We start from the raw sequence: 26,193 nt of genomic DNA, 5'->3' as shown, positions 1-26,193 counted from the left end.
GGTGAAATGGAGTTAAATGTATGAAATATCAAATAAAGGTTTTTTTTTGAGTGAGTGAAGGATTACATCTACAGAGACACACAGAAAAAACAAGCTGGCTTTGTTACACTTATCAAGACACTGTTGTAAAATGTTGTGAAATTCTAATAATTATATTTATTTGTGGGAGAAAATGCTATATTTTGTTAATTAAAAACACTATGTGATAATAATACCAAGGGTGCATCTAGTAGAAGACATTAAAATAGATAATAATTTGTAGTGTATTTTAACCACAAAAAATATAAAAGAGTCTGTTACATCAGCTCACAGATAATAGCCTGTAATATAAGGCCTGGATATTTTTACTATACTGGACATTAAGTACCATCCATAATGTATACACCTCCTTGGAATTGTGCAAATTAAGACTCTATGTACGGGTTGTGGGGTGGGGGTGTGAATGAAGAGGTATGGCAAAGGCAAGTGCGAAATTAACAAAACGCGTTTAATTATTAAAAAAAAAGCAAGAAAATCAACAAAAAATATGCAGCTTAGCGCATCGATTGAAATATACAGTCTTTTTTGTAGAATGATGTGGTAACAAGTTCTGGTTTAGATCTGCACAGTAGCAAGGTCTGCACCAAAATAAGACACCACCTTCCGAGAGCATTCTGCTTTTATACTAAGCGAAGTGGAAGAGGCAGGGCTTCCATTGCTTCAGTGCCCTGAAGGGGTGGTTTCTCAAGGCTGTGAGAGAAAAAGGAGACAAGACTATTGGTGACTGTGCCCTCACTCATCCTGGGGTGGTACTACTTGGTGAACCCGGAAGGTGACCCTCTGGCGGCATGTTTGACAGGGTCTGCAACACAAAAGAACACAGTTATTGCTGCTGGCACATGGATTCAGCCTCCAGGGTTAGAATCCCATGCACAGAGCTTGCATATTCTCCCCATGGCTGAGTGAGTGTCTCCTTGTTCCTCATATTGCAGTTTCCCTTACATATCCCATAGATTCTAAGTTGGCCTTTTTTGTTTTCATTTTCTTTTTTTATATCGAGGCTTTATGACTGCTGAAAACTGCTACCATTATGAAAAAAAATGAATTGCAAAATACCATTGCTAATATAATGTAACTATGCAGACTGTGAACTCAAATGATCAATGTCCTCAGTAACAGTTATTCTCCAGTGACACTTATTCACTTATCCTGTGCAAATAGTATTTTGCATAACATCTTCAATTGGCATTTGATACTCTAGGAAATTAAAATACTGCTTTTCTGTGGTTGTAAGTCAGACCTCTTCTTCAGGTTTGAGACATGTTGCAGGATAATCTTTGTAATTATAAGTCACACTTGTATAAAATACAGTGCTCTGCTTTCCTAATTGGAAAATATGTAAGCATTAAAATCCTTTACTTTTAAAAGAAGTTCCAAGTGGCTGTTATCTTTCCTGGGTAGCAATGGCTTTTTGCTGTAACTTCCAAATTATCATCATGTATATTCATATAGTTCATGATGACCCTTTTCATAGATTTCTACTATATTACTGAGATTTCTCTGATTGCAAATATATGGTAGGCTAAATTCTGCAATCGATTTAATTAAAAAAAAAAAAATCTGAATCCTATATAAACACAGACAAATGCCCAAAAGTCAATATATTAGATCTTGAAACTTTGGAAAGAATATATTTGAGAAATTTTAGAAATGCCATACAATAAAACACATGGTGTGTGCTGCTGTTGCCTCTTTCCAAATACCCAGAGCACATTATACGAAGGGGCGAAGGGGCAGCACAGAGTTGCTGAGGCTGCTGCTGCTACTTCATTTCAGTGTGCTGGAGCTGAATCCAGTTCTTGGTTATCAATTATATGAAGTCTAAATGTTCTTCCCATGTCTGTGTGAGTTTTTCTACAGTATGCTCTGGTTTGTCTCCAACATGTTAACATGCAATTCTGAATTGCCCCTTTGTGAGTGTGTGTGTTTGTGTGTGTGTGTGTGTGTACATGAGTGGGCTCTGCGATGTTAGTCCTTGCCTTCTGCTTGACACTGCCATTTTCCACTATAAATAAAAATGTGTTTACTGGTATTGTCAAAATTTTATTGATTTTCTCCCCTAGTGGAAAACATGAAATTCTTATGGGGAAACAAGCAAATATATTTTCTCAAGGTCATAGACTGTAGCTGTTATTTCTGTAATAAAATACAATTTGTTGCTGTATTTGTCCAGAGTTTAATAAATTCTACAGCTTCATCTTCATAGAAAGAGTCAGACAGGGTATGAAATGTAAACAAACAATACCAGCATCCAAATTTTAAAAATTGCAGTAGTACTAGGGTGTTGTACCATGTTAGCCATTATGAATGTAGGGAAAAGTCAAGAAAAATGACACCTTTTATTGGCTAACTAAAAAGACTGCAATATGCAAGCTTTCGAGGCAACTCAGGCCCCTTCTTCAGGCAAGATTGCAGTGAAATTCAAAGCAAAAATAGTTAACACAAAATTAAGATAAGAATGAGTAATACACACAAAAAGGGAAGGCATCTTGTTTATAATGTTTATAATTTAAGGCTTACGTATCTTGGATACATTTCTTTAAGTTTCCATCTGTTCTCACATATGCTCAGGAAACTGTATGCCACTTTATGCCTTTCTATTTGCAACCAAGCAATCTGTCCAGTCGTCCATTTTTCCAGCTAATGGGCTCCTTCAATAGATACATTGCAGATCTATCTGAGAATTTAAAAGTTATAGAGTATAAATGAATCTTCCATTAACTATTTAATTGTATAAAATTTACATTTTATTTTAATTAGGCAAATACTTTTAACATTAGCATTACGTTTTTAAAATTTCTGCTTACACAATCTTTACAATGCCACTGCACCCTCCGTGTTATTAATTGCAATCTTTAAATTACTTTTTTTTAATTAATTAATTTAACTGGGAAGACTTAAATAATAACCCAGTCATTTGTTGACTGTTTCATGGAATGAATGTATACAGCAATTGGGAATCTTGTTAATGAGCATCTCTAAATTTGCCCATTTTTGAGGGTTAAATGTTCTCTTTATTAGATCAGCCCACCTTCCAAAGCTGATTACTAATTCATATCCAATGAAGAAAAGGTGGGTGAAGACAAAGAATGAGTGGGGATTAGGGTGCATCAGTTATAAAGCAGTATATTTATGTTCACTCGACACTAACTAAGCAAGCAAAATTGAAGAGTGTTACATTTAATTACCAACAAACATTACCCTGTCAATCAATCAATCAACATTTATTTATATAGCACATATTCATACAAAAAAATGTAGCTCAAAGTGCTTTAGAAAATGAATAGAAAAATAGAAGACACAATAAAAAATCAACATAAGTCAACATTAATTAACATAGAATAAGTAAGGTCTGATGGCCAGGGTGGACAGAAAAAACAAAAAAAAAAAAACTCTAAAAGCTGGAGAAAAAAAATAAAATCTGTAGGGGTTCCAGACCACGAGACCGCCCAGTCCCCTCTGGGCAATCTACCTAACATAAGTCAAACAGTCCTCTTTGGATTTAGGGTTTTCATGGAAGGACCTGATGATGATGGCACTGTAAAGACTGCAACTGACTTCAAAAAGTGTCTTTTTTCTTTTGACCTAATGTATCATTGCAATGCTGTGTTTTCCTGCATTCACTTTCATGATGAAAGTTTAAAGGATTTTAATCAATATAATCACATCTGTATCCAGTAAAAGCAAAGGCAGAGAGGAAAAGAAACATTTGGTATTTCTTTAATTTCCATACCACTCTCAGTCAATTTTCGGATTTTTTTTTTTGCTTAAATCCTTGGAGGAAATTCCATATCTTTGCCAAGTATATTCACAAAGTTGTTAAAATGATGTGGAAAGCTAATTATATTTGAATATTACATTCAGTAATTGATACATCAAAATTTCTTGTGTCATTTAGTTACACTATCGCCAGATTTTTTTTTTTTTACAAGATATGCCTCAGAGATCCACTCTTGAAAATTGTCTTTTATATTCTGCTACATAAGATAATTTAAGCTCAACTACAAATATTTATTCTTGTTTTTCCTTCAGAAATATACATTAATAATTATAATAATTTTACCAAAAGGTATTCCAGATTGTCCTATTAACTGAAAATGTACAGGGAAATGTCTAGAGGATTGAATTAAAGACTTAATGTATTTTTTTTCATATCCAAATACTTCATTAACTTGATCTTCAGGTTTGTCTTTATTATATGTTTAAACATAAAAAAACAAAACCAATAATAGATTAATGCTAAAATACTTGAAAAATAAAGTTGTGTTATATTGTACTAAGAATAAATGGCAGTCTTTTTGGTAAGCTCAGAAAAAAACCTTATTGAACCTCAAGTAGATTCAAGTAAAATTAACATCAATATAAATTAGTTTAACAATGCAATGCACCAGAACTGTTTCAGTGTGTGTAGCGTCAGTTCTCTAAGTGTGTGGGATTGTATTAGAAGGATGGGACAACATTTCTTATTTGAAATGTGATCATTTAATATTTTGGTAATTGTGTTGAAAACACTGTCTCATGCAATGCTGCGCTATTCACCATAAGAGTTTAAGTCGATAAAGATCTGCGACTGGGATGATCAAAGTAACCTAATTATGATCATTTCATATGATTTATAACAGTACTTCTCATGTTCAGTCCTGGAAGCCTACTGTGGCTGCAGCTTTTTGTCTGTACCAACTTCTGCTTTAATTTGGATGATCTTACATAATTAATTATTTCTGAGTTTCTGTGTTTTGGTGTCAGTCCAGAGGTTAGCAAACTTTACTTTTATTTTTGAATTTAGCCAGCATTTCTGTACTGTATGTCATTCTCAATTCCATTCCACATCTTCAGGTGTGCTGATATTTACTAATAAGCATGGTGTTGTCTATGACTCCGAAGGGCCTGAGGCCTGTCAGCGTTCAGCGTCCTTTGCCCTGATAGAAATATAATAAGATACAATCAAGTTCCACAGAAAAATGACAAAAGAGAGTTGAGCTTTTAAAGCAATGGCCAAAATGAAAACATTTCTAAATATTTTATAAATTTAAATCTCACACTAGTGAAATTTTCAAAATGCAGAATAAAAGAAGGAAAATGATCAACTGAAAAAGGATATCAATTAGAGGTAAAGTTACTCACTGATTGTGAAACTGGTTGGAACAAAAGCCTGCAGTCCCAGTGACTTCCCATGACTGAACTTGAGAAGCACAGTTTCACATTACATTTACATTTTACATTTACTTACTTGGCTGACGCCTTTATCCAAGGTGTCTCACAACAGTAGGGCAATTGGTTCCATTTCTTTTGTGGGGCACAGACAGGTGAAGTGACTTGTTCATGCTCACACAATGCCCCTGGGATCTGAACCCCCAACCTTAGGGTTCGAAGTGCAGTCAGGCTCTTCAAATCATTTAGTGATCCTTGTCTCCTCACTGTAAAAAAAAATGCTACCTTAAAACATATACATTTATTTTTTTTAATATATTTTATATTTTCTTAAATGATATTAAATATCATATCAAGCATTATGCACGCAAGATTGTTTTGCTTCATTTTAAATCTTGAATTGTTCTGAGAAAGTTCAGACTCAAAAATATCACCACTATGAAAGAAAAACGTGAAATGAACTGTAATGAGGAGCAGACCAGGGTGCATTTTCTTGTTTCAAGAATCACACCTTTGTAGGATGTAATATTTGAATTAAAATGAACTAATTTAAAGATTTTTTATTTCTTATATCTCAATGTTTTGGCTTAATCTGAAGCAAGTAAAATTTTCTTGCTCAACTAGCAGATAATTTTGCTTATTTAAAGCTTCTATTTCTTAAAAAGCTTTGTTTTCTTACTTACTGAGGGACAGTCTGGCAGTGCTGTTAAATAGGAGCACCGTCACCTTGGAACATTTCACTACCGTCACCTTAATAAGAAAATGGCTACACAGAATTGTGTGTATTTATTGACATTTACCAGCCTCTCCAAGGGAATCATGACAGAAAAAAAGAACGGAGTCACCAGAGCTCTTTGTTGTAGAAATCAAGCACCCAAGCATATAGACATTTTAGTGTGAACTCACATACAATATGTAGTTAGTCCTGTTCATGGTGAGAACAAAGCATGATTCACCACAACCTGACTGAGCTTTCTTTCTTTCTTTCTTTCTTTCTTTCTTTCTTTCTTTCTTTCTTTCTTTCTTTCTTTCTTTCTTTCTTTCTTTCTTTCTTTCTTTCTTTCTTTCTTTCTTTCTTTCTTTCTTTCTGTGATATCATCATATGGACTGGCCTTAGATAACACTTATGATTCAGATTAGTGTGTCCTTGCCACTCATATCAATGCACATATACCAGTTGCACATCCCTCCACAGTCATGCCTTTATGAAAGAAACTGTGGCATAATTTTTACTATGTAGAACTGTAATGGAGTAGATGTTTTCTTTGAGAGTCTGGCTGATTCCCAGGAGTACCTGGAAAATATTTTTAAGGATACATTAGCCACTAATGTTAATTAACACGAGGAGTTTGATACTCAAAACCTGGCAGAAACGTTCACACAGGACATCAAGTAAGGTATAATGAAAATTGTGATGCTCCAGAGAAAAAAAATAAACAAGAAATTTAACACATCTTTGTAACAGTTAAAATGAAAGACTAATACAGAGGCTGTGTGCAAATATCAGATTGCCCTGTGTAAAATTTAAGTTGCCAAATCAGTCTACATGCTGTGTGTAAAGGGGTTCTCCATTTTGTTGCAGACAAATAAAGCAAATAAAGCACTATCTATCTATCTATCTATCTATCTATCTATCTATCTATCTATCTATCTATCTATCTATCTATCTATTGTCAGAGATGCCAGGGGCAACGACCCGGCCGGGATGCCGTGAGGGACCGGATGTGGGTCTGCGCCCACCCTGGATCACGTGGGGGTTGCCACCCTGTTTGCTTTGGGAGCCACAGGTTGAGGGCATGGAAGCCCCACCCTGCAGGGGCCCGTGCTCACCTCCAGGAGGCGCCCCAATACCTTGGGGACCTGTTATTTCAGCACTTCCGGTTGTGGCGGGGGAAGATTAAAATGGACACCCGGTTAGCTGCCGGGAGAACAGCCGGCACTTCCGCCATGCTGGGGCGTGGCCAACGGGGGAGTGTCGGGAACACCTGGAGCTCAACCGGGACATGAATAAAAGGGGCCGTCTCCCATCAGTCGAGGCTGGAGTCGGGTGGAAGAAGGATGAGACACGAGAGGAGATTGGAGGCGGCCCGGAGAAGAAGGCATTAAGTGGCCAGGACTGTGTGTAGGGTTTGTGTTTGTGCACGGACTGTGTCTTAGTGACATTAAACTTGTAAATGTTTGTGGAAAATAAACGTGTGGTGGTGGAAATCAACTGTGTCTGCGTCCGGGCTGGGTTCACACTATCTATCATATAGAGTCTTATCTATCTATCTATCTATCTATCTATCTATCTATCTATCTATCTATCTATCTATCTATCTATCTATCTATCTATCTATCTATCTATCTATCTATCTATCTATCAACATAGTGTCATGAATGACCTAAAAAATGAAAGTTGAGTGAGTCAGTCAGAGACCTGATCTGCAGAAAATCTGATTGAAAACTGTTGAAAAAACTTTAGATAGCTGTCTGTAATTTTCAAACCCACTTAGTCCTGAACTGGGTTTCAGAGGGTGCTGGAGCCTACCCCAGTTAGCACTGGATGCAAGGCAGGAACAAAACCTGGAGAGGGCACCAGTCTGTAAGTGATTCCACTTTAACCCAGTATGGGGCTATAAAGCTGGAGCCTATCTTGTCACCAGTGAGCAGAAACTAAGCATAGCTGGGGCACCAGTCACACCCCTTCACTCAGCCGCACTCACTCACAAATGTACACTATACAGTATACAGTATGTGCTTCACCAGATCAAATAAATTCCAAGACCTGGGGAGACATTTAATTAATTCTCAGGCTTAAAAAACCCTGAAAGGTGGAATGTGCAAATATTACCATATTTAGGTGTGTTGTGCTGGTACAGACCTATCCAAATTGAATTATAGCTGGAATTCAAGCTAAACATGGAAACTCCCGGGAAATGTACACTTATTTAACCTTTTCTGCATTTTTAAAATTTTTTATTACATTTTCTTTTACTTTTAAGCATGAGCATTTCATTAGGAGGTTGTAAAATGCAATATGTAAACAAGTATGCAACATTTGCTTTTAATGTGTTTTGATTTTAGCTGTTATTTAAAAAATAAATTATGAAATAATGTAAAAGTAAGTAAATGTAAAGTAGTCCTATAAACATGTACAACAGATAGTTACTGAAAAACTTTTCACAGGTAAAAGTAATATTCTTCACAAAAAGCATAAAATCAAATTAAGAATGGATGCATTATGCTTGATATTCCCTAACATGAAGATTTCAGAATCATCCATCATTCCTAATCATATGTTCGTATGACAATATGGCCTCCCCTTTACCCTGCTGCAAAATGTACCATCAGAAGGTCACTAAAACCTGCAGCTTTTGAAGAGTACGCTGTGGGTGCAGACCCAAGAAAGGTTTAAACTGCTGTGTAAAGAGCTCAGCAGGTTGGTTTTACAGGGCTCCATTGTCACCTTGGCTGTGTCTAAATTACCTTTGTATTTTCAAAGTCGTTGTAAGTTAGCTGCCTTGTTGTTTATAATTTTACACCCCTAGTTGGATCTAAATGCCCTGAAGTAACAGTTTCTCTGACAGCTGGAGAATTAGGCATTGATGATCAGGGGGATTTCAAAATAACCTTTGAATTTTAAGTCTGTGTAATTTGTAAATGAGACAGCCCTGTCAGTGAACATTTTACAAAAAAGGTATTTAGCTGCATTTTTTAATTAAATATTTTACTTTGAATTATAACTTCATCCTGCAGTTTTAGAGCATGGTTACAAAAGCCCTCCAGCATCACCTGTGTAGGTGCTTGGTAGGGTCAGAGCTGCTTGTAGGTTTTATGATTTATGTTTCCTTTTTTACTTGTTTAAATTTGTGAATTAAGACAAATTCACAAGCAATTCGCCATTAAGTTGTCATTTTTTCTTAGCTATTTGAATGTTGGTAGAAGTTAGCTGGTTAGTACCATATTTGAATAATATATTTTGGATGATAAAACAATATTTCATTTTTGCATATTTGCCTTATAGGGTAGGTTTTAAATTTTTATGGCATGTATGTCTATGAGAACAGACACATAGACACATCTGTTGTTTTGCTGTCTTTATGCAAATAATTAAGTTTCTGAAAAGTACTGCAGCTGTAAAGTGGACATGAAACAAAACAGATGGAAACAGATGTTATAAATATATGTTCTGAACATTTACTAGTGACTATATTACTGAAGAACTGAAAAATGAAAGATTTTACAATTGTTACTGACTGAACTTTAACCATGTTAAACATAATTAGATGAATTTGAACAAAGGGAAAAAAGACCTGAATCTGCAAGGAGAGCTGACAACACGGTATTATTTCGTTGTCACTGTATAATTTCATTGTCATTATTTTCTTTCCTGAATTCTATAGCTATAACAATTCACTTAAGGTATCAATTGTTTTTTTCTTTTAATGTATTATAATTTAAAAAGTTAAAAATAAACAGCATCTATATTTATTTTAAAGCATGAAAGGTATATCTTAAAAATATTAAGAACCTTTTTAAATGTTCAGCAATGGTAAAACTGACATATTTTATATAAGATGTATTTCTTGTATGAGGTTCTGCAAAGTCAAAAAAGAGCATCTACTTGCCATGGGACTAGAGAATGGCTCGACAAGGGCCAAAGGAACCACACCACCTGTTAAAGTAGTCCTCTGCAGTCCAGTGTGGAGAGGCAAGGGCTGACAGGTGGTGGTGGTCGGCCCTGTAAGTGTAAAATGTGTAAAATATAAGAAATGTTCTAAGTCAAGATAGAGCCTGGGAAAGATGATAACAAGATTCCTTTAAGACAGTAAACACAGAAGGTACAGTAAGACCCACCAAGGACAAGCTGGAGTCTTGCTGTTTGTAGACACCCACAAATCTAAAATTCAGCATCTGGTCTTTTAAGTTCTTTTCAAGGCTCAAAGATCCAGTAGTACCAGGGGTCCAGACCACAGAAGTCAATGTTTTATAAGTCTTAAACTATTTTGATATTAATGCAGTGACTTATAGTCAGTGCTTGGAAATAAATCAGAGGCATTGAACTTTATAGTCCAACATCTTGGTTGTGTACACACAGACGTATGACATATTAAACATTAATTATGCTGATTTGTGTTGGCAGTCAATCAGAGAAAAGTTGCAGGGAAAGCTGTTAGCCATTTCCCTTATCTTTAATGACAATGGTGTCTCCACTGAGAAGACACTGCAGATCCTCTTCTGTGAAACTCTGGATACAATGAGATGACACACTCAATCAATTCTCCAGACCTGCCTCTCAGCTGTTATGAAATCTGAACGACTTTACCCATTTTTAAGGGTTATCTTCATGGAATGTGCTATTTCATGTGATGAAAACCGTAAATCAACTATGGAAGATTGTTTTTCTATTAGCAAGATAAAACATTTTTTTATTTGGGTGGCATAAGCTTTGTGAAGCTATATTTGTTAAAGCAAGTATATCAGTGTTCAAAACGCTAAAAAATTAAGCTTGTTTGGTTTATTGGTGTTTTTTCCATTATGCCAGACTCAAAATATTTTGATGACTCCTCTTGTGTGTGTATATATTGTAACAATACAATAAGGGAATAAAGGTGAAGTTTTGTAGTCCGTGGTGCTGCCCTGTTTAGTCCTGAGACTTAAAAAAGAAAAAAGTAAACAAAAAACAGTGAAAGATCATAATAGTAGCTTTCTCTGCTTGGCAAAAGAGCTTCCAGGGAAGTAGATGAATCAAGGTTGCATGCTGGTTTACTACTGAACGTTGACTTCCAGTCCATGACAGTCTTAAATACCAGATGGCACCAAAGTGGTGGGACTTCCAACGAGGCAGCAGAAGGGATATCACTGTTTCTCTCAGTTTTTCAGTTTTCTTCCTCTGTTTTAAGGGAACAAAGGGAAATGCAGTTAACTTTGTTATTACACATCACTCTCCTTCCCCATACAGAGCACAATGCCCCAAAAACGCTACCTGGAGACATATGTCTGAATATATACAGTATATATATATATATATATATATATATATATATATATATATATATATATATATATATATATATATATATATATATATATATATATATATATAGTATTACAGTACAGGCCAAAAGTTTGGACACACCTCCTCATTCAATGTGTTTTCTTTATTTTCATGACCATTTACAGCACTCCATCACTCTGCTTCTTGGTCAAATAGCCCTTACACAGCCTGGAGGTGTGTTTGGGGTCATTGTCCTGTTGAAAAATAAATGATTGTCCAGCTAACCTGACTTCTGCACAACACTACTGCTGGTCCCAACCCCATTGATAAAGCAAGAAATTCCACTAAATAACCCTGATAATGCACACCTGTGAAGTGAAAGCCATTTCAGGTGACTACAGGTTGAAGCTCATCGAGAGAATGCCAAGAGTGTGCAAAGCAGTAATCAGAGCAAAGGGTGGCTATTTTGAAGAAACTAGAATATAAAACATGTTTTCAGTTATTTCACCTTTTTTTGTTAAGTACATAACTCCACATGTGTTCATTCATAGTTTTGATGCCTTCAGTGAGAATCTACCAATGTAAATGGTCATGAAAATAAAGAAAACACGTTGAATGAGGAGGTGTGTCCAAACTTTTGGCCTGTACTATATATATATATATATATATATATATATATATATATATATATATATATATAATATCTTATGTATAAACATCTACAAGTGGAAGTGTATGTGTCTGTCTGGCCTGGAAATGAGAGGTGGAATCGAGGTAAGGGCTCCACCTCCGAAGATAAACAAGTGAGGCCAGTAGGTTAGCAAAGTGAAACCTCTGAAGAAAGAGTCATTTGCTTAGCAGCTAATACAGAAGCGAGGCGAGCACATCAGCAAAACGGTATCCCTTTTACTTTTCCTCCTGCCACCACACCACAATTGAGGCGAGCACATCGGCAAAAGGAAACCTCCGAAGAAAGACAGTCGCTTAGCCGCTAATGCACAAATGATGTGAGCATGTCAGAAACACAAAACCTCCGAGGAGAGAGATGCCCAGAGTAGTTTCTTTCAATTACCTGACATCTCTACATTTCAATTTTTTTTCTGACGATTTCAATAGTTTCTAGGACTCCGTGCTTTACAGCATGAGCTAAGACAGCTCTAGTATATATATATATATATATATATATATATATATATACAGTGGTACCTCGGGATACGTCTGCTTTGGAATAAGTCCAACTTGGTATACATCCTGTTTAGAGGCGAAATATTTTGCTTGGTATACAACCTTTGTTTGGAATACGACTCGTGTGCTAGAACAACACATGTGGTATACCGGGCGCGCGCCTTCAAAAAAAAAGGGCCAAGTTTTAGCCTGTACAATAATCCCTCGCTATATCACGCTTCGACTTTCGCGGCTTCACTCTATCGCGGATTTTATATGAAAGCATAATTAAATATATAATGCGGATTTTTCGCTGCTTCGGGGTTCTGCGGACAATGTGTCTTTTTACTTCCTGTACATGCTTCCTCAGTTGGTTTGCCCAGTTGATTTCATACAAGGAACGCTATTGGTGGATGACTGAGAAGCTAACCAATCAGAGCACGCAGTTAAGTTCCTGCTTGCTGAATGCAGTGTTAACCAGGAAGTCTCGTCTCGCTCATTCAGCATCAACGTGTTTCGCTGTGTAAAGATTTGTGCTCTTTTGTGTTTATCTTTGTGCATAGTCAAGCCCTTCATTATGGCTCCAAAATGATCTGCTACTGCTTCAGGGGCCGTGCCCAAGCGCAAACGGAAGATGTTAACGATTGCTGAAAAGGTAAACGTTTTGGATTTGTTGAAGGCTACAATTCTTTTTATTTAAAAAGTAGGAAAGGAATATAAGATCTACGGCCGCAGTGTCCTTTTAACCAGGGTGCAAAACGAGTTGTAAGTGGATGTAATAAGGCAGTAGTCTGGATGGAATCTGCTTTAGGGATTTGGATTGAAGACTGCCAGAAGAAGAACAATGGCAGTGCTTCACAATCGCCTGAAGAGGCTCCTTTGGAAGAGCTGTAACGCACTTCTTTGTTGTGTAGTAAAATTAAACTCATTGTTATCGGACAAATCATTTTCATTTATTTCATTTAATTGCTTTTGTATTTATGTATTTTAGTATTAAGCAGTGTTTAAATTATTTTATACAACCCCATCAATGTATAATATGCCAATAACAATAGGATTTTTTTTTCATGGGAACGAATTAATCATTTTCCCATTATTTCTTATGGGAAAAATTTGTTTTGTATAAGTCCTGTTTGGTATAAGTCCAAGGATCTGGAACGGATTAAGGACGTATACAATAGTACCACTGTATATACCTGGGACTGCAATTCTTCTCAGTTTTCTTGGAATAAGCATGTTTGAGAATATTACGTCATGTTTTGTGATAGGTATGAACATACCCTGAGACTCTAAGACAGCCAGATGATTGGAGAAAACTGATCTCCCATCTAGTCTTTCATTGTACAGTTTGTGGTACTCTAATAGACACTTGAACTGATAGGTAACAAATTCAGTGAAGCAAGTCTTGTTTTCCTTTTTACTTTCTTATTTTGTTTTTCTCTGAGATTCACTCACTTTCACTTGGGGACTTTCTTGTTTCTGACCAACATCATTTGAACCATCAATACACGTTTTGAGGGTCCATTTTCAGACAGCAAGTGGTACTTGGCTAGTCTTTCAATGGAACATTGTTGCTGAGCAAAGAATAGACATGATGTTAAGATTTTTGGTTGGTCGTGCCACCTTTTACTGTATTCCCCAGTAAACTGCATTACTGTATAACAATAGGTGCATAATATATTTCTGTCTGTATATCTAATGTAACATGTTCACAACATGCCGGTGGCAATGCTCCCCTTATATTCATTTTTACCAGCTCCCAATTTCCACCTTTAGTTTTTTAAACACAAGTAACTTACTCTGTCTCTCTGAGATAATGTAATCTAATTTCTTATACCCCCCAAAAAGTCAAATAAATCTCACTTCACCATTGTAAGGTTGTGAAGTCACTGCACCCATGTGACATGTTCTCACCTCTGCTCTGTTAAATTTACCCTCTGTTATTCCATAATTTATTTCTGAACACTTCCTGATATTAAAGATACACATTTATAAAATATTTAATGTATGTATTTATCCAGTTTTGGACTTTTGCATTTGCATGATGCCTTACTATGTTTCCAGAAATACTTTTTCAGCAATTGTTCTATTTAAACTCTTCTGTGTTTAAATTAAATCATACAGAAGGAAAAAAAGTATTTTTTCCTTGTGGTGGATGATTTTTTTTTGTCTTTACTACATATTAACTTTTTTTACTACTTTAACTTTTATTACATTTTTTATACAATGAAATAGAAAACTCGATTAGAAAAATACAGATTTAAGGTAAGAGAATGCTGTGTTATGTTGTATCTTGAAGTAGAAACGGTTAGATTTGTCTAATTCACTTGAATGAGGTGCTGTTAGATTTTGGTGGCCTGGTAATGTATTGTTGGTGCCAGACTTTGCGAAGGATTGTAGGGCAGTACAGTAGACAGCCTACTTAAGTGTCATATGTGGGTGCATCACCGTGGTCTGTGAACATACCAGGGCTGTCTTAATGTATGCCCACAATGGGAACTGGCCAAGGGCTCCAGGAGCATAGGGGCCTATGATTTTTCTGATGCTTATGTATGTTTCTGTTTTGCTATCAAAACGGGGCCCCAGCACAGTACTTTGTCTGGGGCTCTGTGATGCTGTTAAGATGTTATAGATCCCTATGGCATGAGAAAAGCCCACATTAAGAGGACATTTCCTCTGATAGACTTAAGATGAGGTAGCCATATTTGCAACCTGCTTGTCAAGATGAAGGAGAGATACGTGGAATTTAAATGATTTAGCTGAGAAAACAGTGAAGCAATGTTCTTATAGCCTGCTTTCACAGGGTCCACTGGTTGATCCTATGAAAGGTCAGATAATATCAATCCATCCATTGTTTTAACCTGCTGAATAACAAATCAAGATTGCAGGTGCCTAGGGAACTTGGCATAAAGAAGGAATGAACCATAGACAAGTGTTGCTATCTCACATGACACACTTACTCTTACTGTGTCTATTTTTCATCACCAAAGAGTTTCCTAACAAAAAGAAAAGTAATTTTAAAAGAGACAGATAAACTTATAGAGTACAGAGATGGGTTGGTGGTGTTTTGATCGAGAAAGGGAGCTAAATGACTTGTAATAGAGAAAGATGGCATAAGTCAGCGAGAGCCTTTCACTCTTGCACTACTGTCATTTAGCTCTCATACACTATTTACACTTTCACACTTTTTATTTTTTACATTTGTTAGTTTCTGTTTTTCATGTTTACACTAAAGTTCAATAAGTCTCTTACTTTTATATTATCTTAAAACTTGAGTGAGTGAGTTCCCAATAACAATATACCCATTGTACCTATGTTTTAATTCTTTCTTAAACACTTTTAAATATGGTTGATACTGATGTGGTGCCTTATGCTGATCCGGTGTACTGCATACCCTTAATCTGTAGAGATCTTCCTTAACCATTTTTGAGCAATCATAATTGGGGGGCAAGGTAGCCTGCTGGCTGAAGCTGCTACCACAAAGCTCCTGGGTTCAAATTTCAACCTGGGCCTTGTCTGTGTGATGTTTGCATGTTCTCTCCATGTCTGCATGTAGTTTTCTCCTGGGACTTTTCCCATTCACCGAATATGTGGTAGGTTAAACGACAAGTATAAGTGGGCCCCATATAAGTGGAAGTGTTTATGATGGTGCCTGAGATAGCCAAGACCCTTTCCAGCCTTACAGTCAAATCTGCCAGAAAAAGTTCTGACCCCCTGTCCCCATCCTGACCAAGACCAAATAAATGTGTTAATGGTTTAATGAATTAATTTAATGGGGTTAAATAAATGTCTTGCTTCATTGATTTAACTGCTTGATTTTTCTAATAGTTTCTAGATCAGTGCACTGTCAGATTAAACCTGACCTCACCTGCTAGAGTTTTGTTCGACTGGGATGGAAAACGAATAGAAGATATTAGCCAAGGTAGGATTTTTAATTAGCTTCATTTTGTAGTTCTTTCCTTTATAGTTTTCAGTGTGTTGATTTATGTATTGATTCCTGCACCTCCACTTTTGTTTTAACCACATATACATATTTTGCATAATATCCAATGTACATTAAGTTTGTAAAGTACAAGCAAAGTTACAGTATATGTAATGTAACTAATATGGCAGGTCTGCATTCGGTTTACATAAGTATTTATGTATGCTGATTGCATTTTGCACCATTTTATCTGTCATAATTGCTAATGTGTTCGGTGTATTTAGTGAATAAAGAGCATTGGATGTGTTTAAAACGTTTTTCATAGCAATCCCAAAACTACCTCATGCATATGGTAATTATTATGTTACACCTTTATGAGTAAGATAATGTGTTGGATTTTTTCTCATTACTGCTAGAGAAAATCATGTAATACTTCTAAGCAGATGAAACAAGCATTTCCCAAAGAGTTCAAACTTATTTTAAAACGGTGTCGTGAAATAGCACGTGGATGCTGTTTTCTCTTAAACATTTTCTGGGAAACTGGAAGTAAATGAGTTCTCAAAGCACAAGTGGCACAATTGGAACATTGTGCATCTTTACAGCGAATTTAAATCACAAGAAGTGACTAATTATTTTTACCCCTCACATTTTACATTACAGGTTTCTCCTAATTTCTGTATTGCAGTAATTCCTAAATAGATACCATCAGTCTTAGTAACACTTAAATGCACAGTAACATATCAAAGAAAACCACTACAGCGTAGAAGTGTGATAGTGTTGTTTTTACAGTTAACTTTGAATTCGGAGTAATCTTTATAGCTGTGCTTATAATTAGCACATACTGCAAATAGAATCTCGGTAGTGATGTGGAATTAACGTAAAGCATGTGTAGCTTTTAATTTTATTATTTGCTCTTGTTATTAACAGGCTTCAAACACTCAGACGTATTTAAGTTATTCTTTTCATCGTTCAGAAACGAGTAAAAGTCAGCAGCGTTGCATACACTTGTGTGAACATTGATTGTACTGATTACCATAGTGCTTAAAGCCTTCCCAGTGAAAAGATGGCCCGAGTAAACACAACGTGATCAGAGTGCCAATGAAATGGGCACACTTTTGGCTTTAAATCTCCGCTGCAACAAGAAGTTTATAATTAAGCTGCTCTCAAGTGCGTGATCATTTTTCACATGATTCCTGCTTCTTCTTACTTTCCCTATGTGGTATACAATGCAGGTTTTAAGAGCAACAGGTTCGTTTGCTTTGCTGTACTGCACACCCACCCCCACTTCAGCCTTCAGACAAACAATGCAGCCATTCATTTGTCTCCCAAGTTGTAAAAGATGTAAACTGTATTGGAAAAGCCCCACATCCCTTGCCACAGGGCCCCATTGAGAATCGGGAAGCGTATGATGTGTGGAGTAGTTCTGAATATCTCCTTTAGATCCCATGCTGTTTTAAGGCAGGTCCTGGACATGGTTGCTCTTGTTTTCACACACAGAACCTCTTCACTCTCAATTTAACCCCAAAACTGATGAACCCAGGACACTATACTTGATTTCATGGAACAAAGAGTAGATATAGTTACAAATGACCAATCATGAGGTGTGAACTGAGGCGGCAAAGCATTAACGATTCACACCATTTCAGTCCACTTGCTTGAGCAGAAGATCTGCCAGCATATTTAATGTATAACTATTTCACTCAATTTAAGGAAAGCATGACTCACTGCCGAATTCCTTACCGTAAGGAAGAATTGCTTGATCGTATGCCTCCTGCCTATTTAATGGCAGGATGCCCCTGCATACAGTTTGAACAATTAAAACAGCTCAGGTGCTTAACAAAGGTAAGAGGCATCTGAATTCGTATTTGGATGGAGTCAAAATAAATAACCCTAAGTAATTTTTAAAGCTTTGTTCCAATAGATTGCATTGTGCAAATCAACATCTTGCTCTACAGTGTTGTAATGTTGTAGACCCTGCAGGCGCACGCTGTCAATTTAATGGGATCACTGAAAAGCAAAGCAGCTGTGAAAGATTGCTTTAAGTATGGCAATCGTGTGCTTGTCATTCCATTCAGCGGTGAAAAATCCAAATTCAGATAGGCATCAATATTTAAGAAAATGACTGCTAAAGCGTCTCTCTCATAGGCACCTAGGGGACAATAAGATTTGATGGCCAGCATGTAAACAAAAGTATACAGCATCTGCTGAATTAGTTTTATCTGAGTAACTGTGATGACAAGAACAGAGGGTTTATTTATTTTTGTATTTGTGCAAGCAAATGGCAAAGGAAGTAAAACAAAAAAAATACATTTAGATTTCTTAGGATAAATTCTGATTCTGATTATATATATATATATATATATATATATATAAAAACAGTATTGTTAGAGGGGGTGTGGTGCAGATTATGTAATGGAATGCCAAGATCATTCCATTACAAATGACACTTCACCTTCATGTCCTTTTCTGTTTAGACTCTGACAATTCACTATCAATCTGGTCTTTACTTCTGCTGATGGCTACATGTGATAGCAAGACACTCCTAACCATTCTGGTAATAGCAGTTTGACCATTTGCATGATTTGCATTATTGTTAAAACTTCATCCTGTGCCCAAGTGTTACTGTGCAGGTAATTTACTGGATGTGAAAGTGAAACAGGAGATTCCTTTAAACAACTGCAAAATATAAAACAAGAAACTGGGCTCCCCAAAGCAATTTGTACAACTCCCACAAATGCATTTATTTATTACATTGTGCTTATACCCCTTGGCAGGCGACCTTAAAGAGAAACATCATGCCTCGTGCAGTTTTATCAGAACAATGAAAGAAGGTTTCAGCAAGGCTGGTTCCAATTCATCTGTGATAAATGAGAAGATAAGGCAATCAGTGCACACCATGACACTGTGTGCAGCTAGTTAGGCACACTTCAAAACTACTCAGGTGTGCTTATGAATCCTACAGTTGGGGGGGCTAACTATATATACACCCCTGATGGTGGCCACTAGTCATCTCGGAGTTTGTGCTTCTCAGAGCTTGCACAGGTCACACATAAATAATACATACCCCAAAACAGTGGGCCCAGGGCTGGTCTGAGATCTAGTTTTAAATTAAATTTCAGTCCACCTGGAATTAAGTTTTTTTTTTTTTTTTGTGTAATCTTTCTTTGTCTGTACTTCGCAGTTCCAATGCTTGACAGCTGTTTGCAGAATTCCATTACCCCTCTGCGAGGACCTATCTGGGTCTCTAAGGGAGAAGGATTTAGCCCTTCAGGAGCTAAAGTTTATATTCAAGGAGTTATGTGGGCCTTGCATGAGAAGCTGAAGCCTTCCAGGGAGTACAGTGAACAGGTGAGGTTTATTATTTCTTTGTTTGCCTCATGTAATTGTATACAGAAGCAGCAACTTTCTCCTCTTACATGTATTTAAAAACAATGATTGGTTGTCATTTTGCCATCAAGTGAATGTGACATGCATTGCTTGGGTTCTAGTACCCAGTAGGGGCCAGAAACGCTACTCTGTGATCTCTCGGCCAACAATAATGATGCTAATTGTATCTGTCTCTCAGTACACAATGCCATGTGTCTTGTCATTTTTCTAGCTGCTGCTCACTGTGTTCTGCCGAAACATTTCACATGCATTTTATAGTTTTTAATAGCTTGTGCTTGAAACAAAATATATGTTTGTCATAAATTGGCATCAGATATTTATTAAGGCCTTTTTCAAGTTAAATGTTGAAGGTTAAAATGTATCTATTCTTACATGCATTTAGTTATTTGTTTATCTATGTGTATAAACTTACCTACATACACATATATATATATATATATATATGTATGTATGTATGTATATATGTACTGCACTTATATATTTATTTATTTGCTTACTTATGTAATTTACAGTGCTTGTAAACATTAACATGACCATGAGAAATTGAAGGCCGTGGATAATATGGTTATTTTTAGTATTATATTATATTATATTATATTATATTATATTATATTATATTATATTATATTATGTAGTATATCATAGATCTGAAACCTTATTCCATCTCTCACAAGAAAAAAAAAATCATGTCATGTGTTACATAAGCGAAATTACTGGAATACTCAGCACTTCACCGTTTGAATTACTCTAGAGCAGTTATAATAATGAAAAATAACATTCAAATGTACAATCTTTTTTGATGGTACTTCTTTCATTTGTTCATTGTGTTATATCTATTAATGTTTTAGTTTCTTAAGAGAGATGCTGCATTATGTACACTATACATTGTGTGTTTGTTTGCCTTTTGAGAAATGCAATGTAGGTGATTTGTATTAAAATAGTTTTAACATGCCTTTAGGTAAGAGAACAGATATTTAAACTAAGCGTGATTAACAATGATATACGAGGAATTTCTGAAAACTAAATTGCTAAACCTTAATGAAAAGTAAGTAATAATCCTTGTAAAGGAAGACAGTTGAAGTGAACAAGTAAAAAAATGGAATCAGATCATTTAAGCCTGATGTTTTTATCAGTTCACTTTAGAAGCCAGGAAACAGGCTTTTCAAGTTTTTTTCTTTTCAAAATTGAAAACAATCTCAAAACAATTTTAAAAATTGTATTTTTAAATCGAAAAACAGTGAAAACAAAGTAAGTGACTCGTATATATTTCTGACTGCTTAATTGTAATATATAACAAAGCCTTTCTTACTCATATTGGCCACAATTCTCCCTTTCTTTTTCCTTTTAACTATTAATCTGTACACTTGAGAGGTGGTAAAAACCTAAAAAAAAATGATCTTGTTTTGTGTTAATACAGAGTTAAATGCAGTTAACACTTTCAGTGACAGAACTGTCTAGTCTCATTAGCATTCCCATTACACGGTTGTTGTGTTGGTGGGGGTGTTGAAACTGGAATGCCATTGTGAGCTGTTTTACTGTTTGGGGACAAACACTGCTGTGGAGGGAACGTGTGAAAAGGCCATAGCACCGTGAGTGAATGAGGGAGGCTGTGTTTACTTGATGCTTCAAGCTGGGGAGCTGTCATTCACAGCTGCTACACAGCTACAGAGCTGCAGAAAATAAGACAACTACCTTTTAGTAAATTACAATTTAAAAACTCAGGCTCTGTTTCACTGTATTTTTCATTATAGAATTTCATCATATGTTTCTGTATATCCTACACATTCATCTAAGTTGTCTATCTATCTATCTATCTATCTATCTATCTATCTATCTATCTATCTATCTATCTATCTATCTATCTATCTATCTATCTATCTATCTATCTATCTATCTAGAGTGTACACATACCACATTGAAAACTACATCCAATGTTATACATATATTCATTTACTTTAAATTCAATCAACCTTGTAACATAAATAATAAAATGCACATGCTAAAGTTTATTTTTGGCATGGTCCCAGATGATCTAGCACTGAATTGTTGTCAGTGGGCTCACTGTAATCTTATGATCAACTGTTTTCTGGAGAAGTGTGTAAAGGTATTTTAGAAGGCAGCTTTTTGTATTGAGTTAATGCATTGTACACTGCTTTGTATCATACTGCCACTCACATCAATCAAATAGTGTCATGCACTCTACCTCATGATATAATGCGTATTAAAAGAATACTTTCTCTCAGTTTAAAAAGGAAAATGTAGGATGGTCTCATAATTTTCTAATAGTTACTTTTTGTGTTTGTTACTGTTTTCTAAAACCCGCCATCTATTTATTTTTGATCCTGTATGCAATGCGTTATGTAAAAGAAAGCTCTTAAACGTTAAGTATTTTCCCTCTACAATGCCTAACATCAGTTAAATGAAATGAAAATTGCATTTTTGTCTTGATGGGTATGAAAATGGAATTTCAAATCATGGACTAGATACAGTTGTCACTTTTTAAAAAGGTGTCAGCAATTTGCTTTGGTGGGTGACGTGCATATTCACCATGACAGAAAACTTGTGATCTGTGCAATCAATAAAAGACTTCAATAATGTATGCTTCATTACACTTATAATAAGAGACTATAGTTTTGTGCCATATAAAATGTTGATAAGGAAGACATGCTGGGCAGCCACACTGCTACTTGTCAACAAGTACAACACTGCCACCTAGAGCATTTACTTTATGCTGTAAAACATCATGAAATAAATGCAAATGCAGTGTAAACTACTTGTTGGGTGCACTTATTCAATGATATCTTAAAAAATATGATGAGATTAGATATTTATATTCTTTCACTAAATATGTTACATGATTGTTCAGATTAATGTTTACTATTACTGTACTGCAATTCTCAAATTAGATTCAAATAAATATGACTTTCTGACTACTCATTTGGCAGTAATCATACCTGCACAGCACAGCTTAGCCTTTATTATCAGTTTACATTTGTTCTCCATATATGTATAAAATGTCTGTGCTATTTTTTTTTATATTAACTTCTTCACATTGTGTGCCTGAAATAAAAGACATGTCGCTCTTCTTATAAAGATCCAGATCTGCCACTTGTAATTTATTTTCAAATCACATGTTGTCTGTTAGTGGGTTGTATGGTACATATCTTGGTATGTATATCATTATTATTGACATATGGTATGTAAAAATGAATACAAGAAAAAAGAGGCTTAAAGGAAAATTCACAGTACCATCAACCTGGTTTTGCAAGGTTTTACTTTTTCACAAACATTTTTTAACTCTGCTTCAGCTCTCAGTAAATGCTATGACTAGTGGATATTTTCATATTTTCTTTGTGTTCCTTATCTATTGATATGTATTGTTAAAGGCAGCTAATAAAATCAATATTGAATATGTTTTACACTTTTATAATGTTCAAAGAGTTATATATTCCAAAAAGTTTCAGTTTTTTCATATACAACTCAAGTACATTCACTACATTTATATATGAGTTGAGTTCAGTTCTTCTTTACAAGTTTTATGTTTATTGGTCCATTTGATGCTTTTGATGATGTAATAATGTCTAGGAATCTATGCAAGTATAAACTGAAATTTTTATAATATCAAATATTATCATTACTAACATAGGGCATTTTCTTGACTATAATTAATTAAAAATTATATCTTTTACTTCATGAATGCTGTATTTATTGTTTTTTTCAGTCAGTCATTATCCAGTTTAGTTATAAAGAATATTACAAATGTTGTACACAATTCAATTATAAACAGTGTTTTCTTGTATTTATCTAAAATATACTTCTTCAAAATAATCCCAAAACTAAGGCTTTTTTTTCTTTTTACTTTAAATCAAGTGTATGAGGTAAAATTCAGCAACATGCAAGGCCTGCCATCAGTTTCATTAATATTAATGAATGAGAATGGGGGTGGGAGGAGATCAGGTCATAAAAGTTGCTTAGGTTCCTGAAATGCAAAACCAGGCCTATACAGTCTGTTTAAAAGGCAAAGAGCAGAACAATGTTTTGAAGATCTAAGCTTTCAATTCACTGCGACTGCCTCTGGCACTTGTGAAATAATGAATGGCTTTTAGGAATAATGAGTATTAAATGGCTTTCTAAACTGTTAGCAGTTGGAATAGTTCTTCAAGGGTTATGGCTATTGAGAAGCTGTTGTATTATGATGGGGGAATGGGTGTTATATGGTAGAAGCACTGGATTTTCATAACATCTATGGAGGACTTAAAAAACATTTTTGTGTGGGGAGAAACAGCTTGAGAGCTGAATACTGTATGCTACATCTTGTAGCTCTAGAAATAAGATGTTATCATTTAAAAATATTTGACCATTAAAGGTTTTGTACAGTTAGTAAAAAATATTTGACAATGCTGAGGGACAGACTTGATTTCCTTAGTATAATAAAAGTAACCGCTGCTCTTCAGCATCAAATTCATTAATGTAGTTTAGTCACCTTACATTAATACATTGAAGGCTTTTTGTGATAAGTGTTGCTAATAAGAACATTATGAAATACATATTGTGTAAATATATACATACTGTATATAGAAATTTAACAATTAGGTGAAGAGTTCTGAATTTGCGCTGTTTCATATTCTGAGCAACCCTAAATTACATTTTTAGCTACATGTATATTTTATCTCTTTATCTGTAGTAATTTTTATAAATGTTCTAGATCTTCTTACTTTTTATCTGGTTTCTTTTTCATTTGAATAATTTACACGCATGGTAAGAATTGCCTTCAAAAAACTCTCAATAATTCCTTCGAAATTGTCAAAGAGCTAAGTAATTCCATTAAAAGCAACAAGTTACCCTCAGCAGGAGTATCTCATTCAGTTTAGCTGACATCTTCTTAACTGCAGTCAATCAGACACTTTTAATATAATTACATTTGGAAAGAGGCTGCATCAATATGTGGTGTTTAGTGCTGCTGCCTCAGATCTCCAGAGACTTGGGTTTGAACCTCGGCCTGAGCACAGACAATTTGGAATTTGTATGTTATCTCCATATTTGTGTTGGTTTTTCTACAGGTATTCTAGTTTCCCTCTTACATCCTAAAGTTGTGCAGGTTAGGATAGGTGTAAGTGTAGATAGATTGGTTGCTCTCCACTTTGTATCCAGGGCTGCTGGAATAGACATGGATTTCTGTGAATCTAAACTAGAAGAGCAGATTATAGAATGAATAGATATTTTAAAAAAATGTGAAAAAGTGATTTCACAAAAGCAAATCCGTTCTTGCCTATATAATGCACATGTCCTTGATAAAAGTTATTTAAAGTTAAAATAACATTTGCAAATTGGTCTTGTAAATGTAGGAAGAAAAATGCATGTCCCATGGTGTCTCCAAGACTCACTACAATAATTGTTGCTGTTGGTGATTAACCCTTAATTTATCAAGATGAACTCTAATATATGCTGCTTTAAACTTTGGTCAAAGAACATTTTTGGAAAAAACTCTTTTTAAACCTGGATAGATGACAGAATCATTCAATATGAATAAACAGCACCATACACTGTACTGTTGCCATACAGAAAAAGTTACCTAATACTGCAGTAACACTAAGGTCTATGATAACATTTATAAGTATAAACATTAATATATAATAATACAAATCAGCTACGTGGTTCTTTTAAACCAAGAGTCATGATTTCTGTGTGACTACATAAACACTAAAATGTGAATGTTTAGTACCCCAAATTTCAGGGACATCTGAGAATAAAAGTGTAGTTTTCAACTGCTTCATGTTAGAATGCTTTATTTTATACTAGCAAAATACCCACGCTTCACAGCGACAAAGTACTGCCTTAAAATTTTTGTTAAGAAAATTAAACCTTTTTAAACTGAGGGAAAATATACCAATAATTATTTGTTAAGGATCTCTTTGTATACCACATTGTCAATTCGTCCCTCCGGTTGTAATATGACCAAGCTGTGCGCTGAGCTTACTCTTGAGCATGCAACATACAGTTGGCCATGTGAACAGTAATCTTGTTTCAAATCTCACAGCTTGGATTGCTGCTGTCATAATCGATTTGAGTTTCATGGTTTGTTTCAATTACGACAGTATTTGCAGGACTTGTAACTTCACATCCAGCTTTTGAGAGTTTAAACATTCATAAACATCAAAGTGTCCACTACTGAAATCGTCACCTGTGAATCTAAGATGTTTAAGAGGCATTGGCGGTTGTCCAAAGGTGTAAAATATTTGGCCATTTCGGTACACTTGAAAGCGACAACCAAACAATTCAGCGGCAGCCCAACTTTTGTAAGTAAGCTGTAAGGAATGAGCCCGCCAAATTTCAGCCTTCTACCCACACGGGAAGTTGGAGAATTAGTGATGAGTCAGTGAGTGAGGGCTTTGCCTTTTCTTAGTATTGATTACTTACTAATTATTAATTGCATTTCTTTTTTCCTTCGTGACTTACTTAATATAATATTCACTCATCTGTATCACATTGCACATGCTGAAACCTACAGTATTCAATTTTAATATTGTTTATGTGGCTGACATCATTATCT

General features: G+C 35.3%; 1 protein-coding gene across 1 annotated transcript in view; it reads left to right on the top strand.

The window, feature by feature from the left end:
• LOC120526394 (doublecortin domain-containing protein 1-like) overlaps window positions 1-26,193 on the top strand; it is a 532,299-nt gene that overhangs the window by 118,126 nt on the left and 387,980 nt on the right. The window contains exons 6-7 of the mRNA XM_039749547.1: window positions 16,163-16,256; window positions 19,438-19,604. Coding sequence (XP_039605481.1) covers window positions 16,163-16,256; window positions 19,438-19,604 — 261 coding nt within the window. The remainder of the gene's footprint in view (window positions 1-16,162; window positions 16,257-19,437; window positions 19,605-26,193) is intronic.

Source organism: Polypterus senegalus, chromosome 1 (assembly GCF_016835505.1).
Source record: "Polypterus senegalus isolate Bchr_013 chromosome 1, ASM1683550v1, whole genome shotgun sequence".
Lineage (NCBI taxonomy): Eukaryota > Metazoa > Chordata > Cladistia > Polypteriformes > Polypteridae > Polypterus > Polypterus senegalus.
Note: the sequence above shows the minus strand (reverse complement) of the source record. Positions and strands in the feature narration are given on the sequence as shown.